Source organism: Polyodon spathula, chromosome 2 (assembly GCF_017654505.1).
Source record: "Polyodon spathula isolate WHYD16114869_AA chromosome 2, ASM1765450v1, whole genome shotgun sequence".
NCBI classification, from domain to species: domain Eukaryota; kingdom Metazoa; phylum Chordata; class Actinopteri; order Acipenseriformes; family Polyodontidae; genus Polyodon; species Polyodon spathula.
This window is the reverse complement of record NC_054535.1, coordinates 66,314,756-66,326,872: the sequence shown is the minus strand read 5'-3', so window position 1 is coordinate 66,326,872 and position 12,117 is coordinate 66,314,756. Positions and strand designations below refer to the sequence as shown.

Here is a 12,117-nt window from a genome sequence, read left to right as displayed (position 1 = left end):
TTATAAAACATACACAATAAAACAAATTAACAAGTTTTGAGATTATTGAGAGAAGTCTGTTGTGAAATTACTAACAATGTACTTTTGATAATTCGGGGGAAATAACTTTTTTTCATATTGCTTCATTGTCTCTGCTTTATTTGGATAAAGTTGTGTGCTAAGCATTTCTTAACAAGATATTTGCAACGGGATTTCAAAAGATAAGGAGGGGTACTTCAGTCTCAGTAAGATGATGATTCTTCAATTTGTCCCTTGAATTTGACACATTTTCATCCATGGAACAATACTGATCGTACCACACTGGCACGGGCCTACCCCCTCCAAATGTGTTTTAGCTGAACTGAAGGAAATGTAATGCAATTACTTCCCAACCAGTACAGCAGAGAAGTAGTGAGAGAGAAACCCCTCCCCTAAATAATGACATGAAGAATATGTATGACCTTACACCTCCGTACCCCACAACTTGTGCATTTCAATTATTTGTTCAGAGGATCTTTTTATAATTGCCTGGTATAAGCCTGCTTTTAGTATGCAAAGCAGAAGACAATGCAAATGCTATATGGGTGAATTAAAACACTTACACATTTATCAATTAACCAGGCCTCTTTATACAGCTTTCCTTTTCTATTCTGAGAGACTTCAGCTTGCTGACATCAAAGACAGGATTATGTTAAAAAGAGAAAAACTTGATCTAATTTCTGCGTTTGAAGTCATGAAATGTCCCTCTCCCATGCAGAATAGCTCTCCCTACTTGTAATACAACAAAAAAAGAGCTCAAATCCAGGTGCAGGGTGCCTGACGGGGAGTACTGGGTTATGTGGGTGAAAGGAAACCAAGATTAGTATATTAAGACACAAGTAATCTCCCCCCAAAAAGTGCTTTGTTCTGCAAATCAATTTGTTAAGTCAGTGTTTACAACTTGAAAACTTTATTATGCATGTAGTTAAGATCTCTTTGATAAGATTTCTCACAGCTTTTTTCCCCCCCAAGATTGTTTTATAAATGTTGTAAACACATTGGGGTTAAACCAAAAAAATAATAATAATCCACTGCTTATTATTATATATCATTTTAGACAAGATTTGGTGGAATAACAAAGCATTAGATCAATATTCGTAGTATGTCTTTATGGTTCATTTCATGGGAATTTCCCACTTGTAATTAAGAGATCTAACAAGATATTTAACAATTGATAATTATTTGCTTTCAGCCACCAAACGAGTCCTGGACTGTATACAATCTTAAATAACTGATTAGGAATTCAACATCTATATTCTGATTTTAAGTTAAAGAGCCAATTTTTGTAGAAAAAAAAAGTCTCTACTTATATATAACACATTATTTACAAATAACTTTTTGTTTTCCATCTGTTCCAGGCTTTTTATCCATTGTGCTTTTTATTTTTTAGTCTAATACTAATAATTGTATTTACATAATTTATACAGAAAGAGGATTTGATGCCAATACTAAAAATGACTTTTCTTTTTGCCCCCCTTTTTTTTTTTATCATAATTAAAAACCTGTAGGCTTTTATTTTCCATGCAATTAGCCACTTGACTTTAAATTATTTTCATAGTCCCAACAGATATTTAGACGCAAATACAAAGCTGTTTATTTCAATAGCTTTGTATTTTCTAAGGGAAATAAGGATATCAAGAGAGCTGAGATTTGGCCCCATAATAAAAATGTAATGGTGGCCATCGTTAACAGAAAAGAGAAAGCCTGTAATAAGTTTATTAGGATATAAAATAAATACTGTACACATACCATGCATGAGGTGTTTACATATAGTACAATAATAATATTATAATAAAAAATAAATATATAAAAATATGTATTCCAACGGTATCTCTACTTTTGGGTGGAAAATGCAGGGAAATAGCAGTTATTGACTGAAAATGTTGTATAAATAAAGTGTGCTTTATATATTTTTAAATGGTCACAGTTTATAATCTTGCTTAGGCTTCTTGAAGTATTTTTAAAACATAAAACACAAGTTCATTTTTTTTTTCCCTATTGTAGGCCTACCTCTGCTTATTCAACACAATCTCTCTGCCAATCAGATGCAGGACATTTGTACCTGTTTAAAAAAAAAAAAAAAAAAGCAAATGTGGATCCAAACTGTGGGTCCAAGCTGGATTTTTAAAATGCCATCTTTATTTGTTCCGAATATTTATACAGTTCTCATCCGCTGCCTTTGGGGACCTTCAGGTGGAAATGCATAATAACACCCATAGAAAATAAATTGGAAATCTCGAAAGAAATTAAAAAACTACTAATTTAACACCATAGTCACAAACATATTTTAGATTCAAAGCAGCTAATACATGCTTTAAGGTTTTTGCTTTTTCAGATAAGGAGTGGAAGATCTTCATTTTGTTGATGAAGCCATTGATATGACACTTAAAAGTGATTGTCTAAAAGGTTGTTTATATGCTGCGTCATAAATCTCTAATTAGCAGCTGCATGAAGATCTGAAGCATCTCTATTGTTGTAGAATTTGTACATTCGTGTTTTATGGAACAAGAGGAAATAGAAAGTGAGGACACCTGCATTAATTGTGTCTGCATCACAATAATGTCACTGGGGCTCAGTCATTTGTTGTGCTAAAGTGGGGATCATAGCAATGTGGCCATTTGCGCTGCATTGAGACATTCAGCCATTGTTTTTCACAGCATGAGCCTGATTGGGGCTTCCTCTCTTTTGAAATAATTACTAGCAAGTTTCCTTTCCGTAACTATCTTTCCCTTTCTTAGTAGTCACTAACAGTTTATTTGCTAGTCAAGTAAACAATCAAGATCTATTTTTCAAGCATCGCTGTGAACCTTTACTTACACATAATAAACTCGGGAAGTGTAATGGGTGTACTTGACATGTGATAATGATAGGTATAAAAGTACAAGAACAAATAAATAAATAATATAATACAATCGTCCAGCCTTCAAACTTAAATTGGCCTGAGCAGATGTGTGTTTTGCCAGAATCCCTGTTTTTTTTTTGTTTGTTTTGGTGTAGGAGGTGGGCATCTTCTCTGGATACAGTTAAGTAGGCCACAGTAGCACAATTTGTTTGTACACAATTATTTGTAATACACAAACTGCCACTCAATTTGCAAGTAATCTTGCCACCAGTAATTTTTCAAGTTGTGAAATTTTCCTCATCATTCAAAGATGGCAGCATCCGCTGATAGTTGATACCTGCCATATATATATATATATATATATATATATATATATATATATATATATATATAATATAATATTATAGATATATATCAGTGTCTTTAGGATCCTGTACACATGATATGTTTAAAAATTCAAGGTTATTTTATATTCTCAACTTGCTCAAAATTCAACACAACAGATTTTTTTTAACCTTTTTTTTTTAACCTTTTAACCTTCTTATTGCTGTAGTACTGGTTTTCATTTTAGCTTTACAACACTGTTGTCAATGGAGTAGATAAGAAAAGCAAAATATTGCTTTTAAAAGTTGCTGAAGAATAGAAATTAATAAAGAAATTAACTGACAGTAATTATTACCAGGAATAATTTCTGGCAAGTACTGTATTGCCTGGTGTATAAGGTATCTATTTTGCATTGCTTCTGTAATTTGCACAGATGCCAAAAATAGATGGTTGTCTTAAACCTATTGTTTCCTTTTGAAGTACTGATACACTCTTTTACAAAAGACTCTTCTATGCTTAACTTCAACTTGGATTAAGTTTTGTACTGAAAAGAAATTATATCTTGTTTAACATATATTGGTGGCTAAAAAGCAATAGATACTCTAGCAATTTTACAGTACTGTATCATGTCATTTGTATGTATGCCATTGATATCAAAAGTGTAAATACCTGCTCCCAAATGTGTTCAGTTTATAGATGTTGTTTTTCTAATTTAACCTTAAAAAAATTCCATTAAAAGGCGATTTTAAACTGAAGGATGGATTGTTGATGCTTGCCCCCAATGATCTAGGCCCAAGCAACCAAAGTACACAGATAACAGGCATATCCACCATATATATTGGAGTACGGGATAGCAATCTCTTCACTTTCCACCCACCCAAACTCTGACAGGGCAGCATTCTCTCACAACAGTAGAGTTTACTTATGACAGAACACCCAGAATACCCACACTTGCACCCTTTAACACTACTGTATTCTGATGAGGCACTATGCCAAACCTCACAGTCATAGAACACTACAGCACCACACATATGAGTTAAGGCTGAACTGAATATGCCTCCATTAAATATAGGTGTTGCAAGTACTGCAAAGATTTCTCCTAAGATTGTCTCTACCTGTCCTACCGTGTACATGGATTCTAGACATAAAAGATTACAGATAAAACTTGATTTTTTAATCATAAGTTACATTTATATAAAGTATCGCACTGTACTGACCACTGCAATCCTGTTAGGTTATGGAGGAAAAAAGTTCACCCGCTTCAGTGAGCCATAAAGGCCAGACATCCCAACAAGTATGGACTTCCCAATCTCAGACCCCCCCAAAAAAATATAACAAATTCAAGTTTACAATACTAAATGTATCGAGAGACAGGCATGTGCACAAGAGCTGAATTAGCACCATACAGTATGTGGACTATTCCTCAAATTGTGCATTCAGGACTTCTATATATTATATTGAAATTGTGGATTACTGTAAACTATCTGAGTGCATATTGTGATCACATGAAATAATTAGTATCAGCGATGACTATTGCAGTGGCCAATATTTTATTTGCATACAACTGGTTTCAATAAATATACCATGATTTTATGAGAATTAAAAAATTAAGTGAGCACTTAAATTCAGGTGGGGTTTTGTGTTAATTAATGCTGACAGGTTTTTTGTTGTTGTTGTTTTTAAATAAATGGGGCATAATAAATGATTTTTTACTGTATATTTTCCCCATTCAGGATATGTGTGGTGTTCTGTATTTGCCAAAAAGAAAGTGCCAGTACTTATTTTGTTGATAGGTTGCTAATCTTTTTGTTGTGTATATATTTTTGTAAAGCTACCCTGTCACTATAAATGTAACTAGTAATTCAAGAGCTTTCTTTCTCGACATGTGCCAGGAAGAAAATATACAGCTCAGCAGCACAGTTAAAATAAAGAGAGACACCCTCATTTTTACAAATGTCTACATTGAAATGTTATGTTCTTTACTTTAATTACAAAAAAAAAACACAGTAAACCCTATCACTTAATCTCTTAAACACTGCAGTTACCCAAGCAGCCTCACATGTCATGTTTTGTGCAATGCTCTTCTGCCCTGTTTAGATAGAAATGGTGCTGACCAATATTTTAAACAGGTGAAAGTCGATGGAAATAATAATTTCCCAATGTTCTGGATGTTCAGGGGGTAATATTGTTGGATACAAGATTGGAATTTCAACATAACCTTTAAACTAAAATACTAAAACAAATGTATGTATGCATTTAAATAAAAGTCACAGCTTCTCTTGGTATTTTTCACATGCTGATACCAAATTTCCCAGTTTACTCTTATACAAATTATACACATGTGGATAATAGTTTAGAGCATCTCCAAGAAATATCTTTTTTTTTTTTTTTTAATGTAAAAGGTATTTTAAGACTACTGCACATACTGTACTTTTGGAAAACAGAATCAAGGCAAGGCACCCACTACAGTTACCAGTTCTTCAATATTTTTGAGGTTGTTTATTTTGGAATTCTTAGTTTAGCCAGTCAATAAAATAGTTTAATTTGCATAATTTAGTGAAAGTTTTAAAACACACGAGGTTTTATAAAATATACCTAACTGATGAAATCACAACAGTGGCACTGACTGATTTTACATTATTTTAAGCTTGTTCCAAGGAAAAGCAGCTCATAAATCTGAAAGGCACCACCCATTACAGAATAATTTAAATCTTGACAAGAGCTACAGCAGCTTGTGCTTGCTTGTCACAATGTTTATAATTATTTTGGATTCATAACTGGAACATATACAAATTACCTCCTCCAGATCTCTGCAGCCGACGTAAATAACAAACAGGCGCACAAAGCAGATAATTCAATTAAAAAAAAGAAGTGTTCTTGTGGGCATTAGGGGTTGCCCAAAGGGGTTTCAATGCTTGCTATTTGGGACCCAAAATTAAAGAAAATAGTTGGATTATAATGAATACTATTATTTTAATAGAAACCCATGTTTAATGGCTATATAATACTTGATTGGGACACATGTGCCTATAGGACACCCTTTGAAACTATTGGGGTCTGTTAAAATGATCTAAACCTTGAAGTGTCTGAATAATGCAAAGAATAATTATAAATCTGCTAATTTGGAAGTCAGTTAATCCCTAGCAGGATTTGTATAGAGTTAAAGGCACGGTGGTATTTAGATCCACTGACCTTTTCCTTTGCTAAAAAGAACACAAAAACATTGTCCCCTTTTGTCTGTTTCTTTGATTTTCCTTCTCCCCCTCCACCATCACAGCAACAATTCTACCTCTCTCTCTTTCTGCGGGCTCCTAACTCTCACTATCCTGCTTTGTGGGCTCAGTCGCCTTGGGCCTCACCTACCTGAGGGCTGCTCCTACTGGGACAGAGGGTGATGTCTGGCCAACCACCACATTCTATTTGCTAACTTAAGACTACAATTGCTCCTCCCTTGTAATGTAGGCATGACCTTCTAAAACTTTCTGGTTTAATCCAACATTCCATCAGAAGTACTTTAGTATTAAAAAAAACAAAAAACAAAACATAATGTAGAGAAATTCCACCACAGCTCTGAGGGCTCACCTCAGTCCTCAGTCCTGGGTAACTGTCAAGCTTCATATGCAAAGTGTCCTAAAATATGTAATTGGGATGTGAAAAAATGTAAGACAATCAAACAGGCTAGTGAACTAATCTGCTGCACTGCGTTTTTTTTTTTCTTAACTGTAACCACAACATCCAATATTATCAAGGTATACTCTAAATACATTTTTTCTTTAGGTCTCACTTTACCTTATTTTGGATTGTAGTTCAGAATATGACAAACAGTAAGCACTTTCATGACTACAGATGCTCCCATACCACTGTTTGTGTCCTCCTTTTAAAATCGTGCTTTCTGGAAATAAATACCTTTTCTTAGTATGGTACTTCCTTGTAAGTGACAGAAAACAAACAAAAAGACTGTTCCCTGTTCAAACGTCTTGTTTGTGAACTGTGTTTGAAAAAAGTATTTTGTTTTTACACCTAACTCATTAACATAAGAGTGCTGATTATAAATACTGGCATACAATATACAGGTTGTGTGTGTGTGTGTGTGTGTGTGAGCAGAGCCAAATATAACAGCATTTTCCCTGATTGAAGTTGTTTATTATATATTTGTGGTGGGCATCTTGGAATATTCACTTGCAGAAAACTTACATTCACTATATTTGCAGCTAACCAGCCACCCTAGTCACTGAAAGAGCAATGATATACATAAAATCATTTATAGTGAGAGCCTCTATTAAGATCCACCACTGATTAGATCTGGTGTTGAAAACGCTGGTCTTAGTGTGTTGTTCCACTACAAATCTGACAGGTAAAATAATTCAGTGATTTACAATCGGAACAGAGGATTTATTGGTTCAATTTATAATGTACAAATATCAGGAAGTGTGGTGGTTGTCTACCACTGACTGAGATCACATTGATGTAGATACTCTTAACAAATCACATACCTGTGGTTTTAAGATAGAAAACAGATTTGTTGGATAAATAATTTGTTTATTTAAAGGGTGATTAATGGTTGTATACGACTTTATTAGGACATCTGCTGCCTATGGGACAACCTATTTAAATGACCTAACCCCTGGTGGATCCAAATAACACAGAAAACTGGATTCATATAGCAAGATATGATTCAACCTTCTTTACCAGCAGGCTTTATCTGTTAAAGACATGGTGGTATTTGCATTTGCTGTGGTTTGGATTATTAAAATGGACTACAACCTCTTGTACTGCATAGATCTATTCTGGAGAAACATGTTAAATTCAGTTATAAAAACAGCAATGCTGTTCCTGTCAGTGATGTTTTTTGTTAGCTGGATGATGAATATTACAAGTTCCTACAATGACCTATAAACTCTGTCATAACTTTTTTTTTATTATTATTTTATTTTCCTGGAAGTTATTTTCTGCTTTTTTTTAATTTAGGGGGTATTTAATAACATTACATTTAGAATCACACAATGCTTATAAATGGTTTTGTTTTCCCAGTTGTTTTGATTTGTAGAAACAAGCAATCCATATAACGAAACAGTTCTATTGTAATTGACATGTGCTCAACCCGGTGTTGATTCTTCTTCTTCTCTTTAGGGTTATTACTATTTTAAGCCAACGCGACAAGCCAACCGATCGTCATTATGCTTATATATTTTTTTAAAAAGCGTTTTATCCAAATAGAAATGTAAAGTAATACCACGTTTAACGTTTTTCCATTATTAATAATATTGTTCAAAAACAATTGTCATACAAGATACGTTTACTGTACAACTGCACAGTGTAATGGTTTTTGTTTTAACAGAGAGGTATGCAAGGTGGTAACCTTTCCCTCTGACAATAAATAAAGCTGTGATGCGCATATTGTTATGAGCAGCACTGCAATCACTTCGGCAAAATGTTAACCTCAAAATGTCGTCCACTAAATGTATACGTTTATTTTTTAAATAGTTATTGCATTTATAAAATGCACAGTTTATTTGATTCAGAATTGCGATTGTAATTTGTAGGATTATAGGCTAATGGAAAAAAAAAAAACCACAATCTCACCTTTGAATGTTTTCGTGTCAGTGAAAGCGTAATTTACATTAGCAAAGGTATGTGCCAGATTATGAGAATGTTTGTTACAAACTATACCAATGAAATTCATCTAAATTGATATGCATAATATCTAATTGCAAATAACATTTGAACAACAGCAAGATTTGAAAATGTCTCCAGTTGTCGATTCCTAATGCAACAAGTGTTGCGTTAAACTAAACAATTAATTGGCGATGTGTAATAGCCTACAACCGGGAAATCTTATTTGAATGAATAATACAATCTTTGTTTAAAATAAAACAAAATAAAACCTCGGCTTTAAAAAAATATGAATGACCTAATTTATAGGAACACAATGAATGTCTGTATTGGAAGCTCCATATATCTAAAACGTGACATGGATTGGTGGAATACATACAGGCACACTTTCAACCAATAAAGTTTTATACATTTTAATAAAAAGTATTGATTTATAATATAATACACACAAAGGGTTTAATAATATTCACGAATACTATAGCAAACACGGCATCAGGAACATTTGCCAGAAAATCAAATTATAAAACATATTTAGAAAAAATACAATTGTGACTGGCAGGTAGACATTAAAGTGCTTTTTAAATCTCCCAATAGTAAAATTATTTATTTAGGCTATTATAATACAACTTGGATTTCCTTTTCCTTTGTTAAGGTACTGACAACAAAATAGTTTATTCATGTGTTATAGTTGCAAAAGAAACATCTTAATTATCTTAATTATCTATATATATATATATATATATATACGATATATAATATATATATATATAATATATATATATATATATATATATATAATTATAGAATATGACTAAACTTCACATTTGTTTTAAAAATTGCAGTTTTAACAAAGTATATTAGTTACGGCGAAAATACATTTACAAAAATTTTACACATTTCAAGTACAATTTCATGTAGTAAACCCCACTAAAAGCAATCTTGAACATTCTAAACAATTAAAGGTTCTTAGAAGATACAGAAACGATTCCCTTATATGCAGTAAAACCTGTTTTATTATTTTTCTGTCATCTAGACTGTTTATTTTAAAACTTTTAGAAAACAATACATAGATATAAACGTGAAGGCGGCAGCACTAAGAAGTCCAGTAAATAGCCATAAAATTAACTTCGTATGTCCTGTCTTGTAAATAGATAACACAACAAGGGTCTGTATTGGATACAAGGTATCCCAAAATGAGCACCCCGTGTGTTTCATTCATGACAAAATAAATTATAAGTAGGAATTCATTTGTATTTCGGGACAATACAATTTGTATTGTTTTTAAATTAAAAACATAAAATTTAGCGCCGCATTGCCATAACTACATACCTTACCTGCTGTTTACCTTTCAATACAGAACTTTTTTTTTTAATTGTCTGTTCGAAAAGCATATATTTTGAATGCATTTGTCTGTAACATATACTAATTTAAATCAGTCCCAGATCGTTCTTAAGAGTGGACGACAGTTGGGTGCAATAAGTTATTTTTTCCTTCTGTGGAATCTGAAAGAGTTTGACCAAGCAGTGAAGAAGTTGATGATGAGCAGAGTTGTGTCGGACTCCTAGCGAGATTAGACATTGCAGAGACTGCTGCCAGAGAAGGGGTCGGTTTTATTGGAACAGGTACAGCTGGCATCGTTTGGCTGGCTGGGTGGCACAGTGTCTTCATGGGTACCCCAAAGGGTCCATAATCTGGAGAGATTGGCATCGGGGCCATAGACTCTATCATGCCAACGTGAGGCCACATTGAATTCATCATATTACTTATTTGACTGGGGACCGGGTACCCAAGGTGATGCATCACTGAGGCTATAGGAAGTCCACCAGCCATCATACCTTTGTAGTCCCTTCCTATGATGTTTTCAATAGCAAAGGGATGTTTAAATCCAGTCGACTGTCCTCCGTTAATGCTGTAAGATTGGAACTGGGGCAGTCTCCCAACACCTGCAGCAGCCTCAGGTGCCCCGATGCCCAGTTTGTTCTGGTGGTGGTGATGGTGGAAATAGTGGAGCATCTGAGAGTTTTTGGACGCCAGGTGCTCAGTTCTGATAAGTTTGAACCTCTTTCGTCTTCTCAAGAAACTGCCGTTCTCAAACATGTCCCCGCAATTTGGGTGCAAGGCCCAGAAACTCCCCTTGCCGGGCTGATCTGGCCTTCTTGGGATTTTGATGAAGCAGTCATTAAATGATAGGTTGTGCCTCAAGGAATTTTGCCATCTCTGCGTATTTTCCCTGTAATAAGGAAACCTGTCCATTATAAATTTATAAATATCACTCAACGGGAGCATCTTTTCTTGGGAGCTTTGGATAGCCATGGCAGTAAGGGATATATAAGAATAAGGAGGTTTTTGGTCACTGTACGAGTTTTTCCCCGGTCGAGGCATTTTAACTTGTTCAAGTCTTTGCACGTACTGTGTAATCACTTACTCGCGCGTCTATAAAAAACAATCTCTTACCATTACAGAAAAAAAAAAAAACAGGAACGTTTCTTGAAGTACAGTTCTATAGCCTAATATCTTCACGATCAAAGTAAATCTTTGTGCAATACTCCCACTTTAAAAACAAAAAAAATGTCCCCTATTCTGTAATGCACACGTGTTGTCCTTGTCAAATATACAAAAATAGCAAACTGACAACTATAAAAAGTTCCACTGCTTTTCACAGAAACGACTCCCAGAGAAGATAGAAAAAAAATGTCACTGAAAGAAATAAAGCAGCTACAATCCAAGTGCAGTACTGAAGAAAAGTGTCCTTGATTTGATTCTAAATCAGCGATTTAGGGAAGGTGCAGGTTAACTGGCTGCTGTTTGCCTGGAGAAGGTCGGCAATGTTTCATACTTGGATGTGTGTGTTTCATGTGCGCACTCTCTCGTATCCAGCCTGGTTTTGTTGTGATCTCAGAGATGTTGAGACCCCTGCATGTCCCTCTTTATTATCACATGACAATCGCTTTGGGACAAGTCCAGAAAGAATGGGTGGGGGTGGGGGGGGTGGGGTGGGGGGGGGGGGGGGGGGGGTGGGGGGGGGGGGGGGGGGGGTCATCATTTACACCTATTTAGGAAACACAGGCAGACCAATAGGAAATAAGGAAATGTGACGGGATTTTAAACACAATGTGGGGTCTGAATTGTATCCTTCTCGATAAATGGACTTTAACGTGAAGGTATGCAATTTAACACATACAGTTATTATTCCTGTCTGTTTCACTTTGCGTTTTAATAAAAGTGTGTTCGGTTGTGTAAATAATATCTTACACTTATTTATTAAACATTATTTATTTGTATATATTTATATTCAATAAAATAGAGTGCGAGATACATAC

At 34.4% G+C, this 12,117-nt stretch overlaps 1 protein-coding gene across 1 annotated transcript; it reads right to left on the bottom strand.

The window, feature by feature from the left end:
- Window positions 1-10,246: 10,246 nt before the first annotated feature.
- LOC121328233 (forkhead box protein B2-like) lies at window positions 10,247-11,179 on the bottom strand. Its single transcript, XM_041272793.1, has one exon. The coding sequence runs from the start codon at window positions 11,177-11,179 to the stop codon at window positions 10,247-10,249; it is 933 nt and encodes a 310-aa protein (XP_041128727.1).
- Window positions 11,180-12,117: the final 938 nt, after the last annotated feature.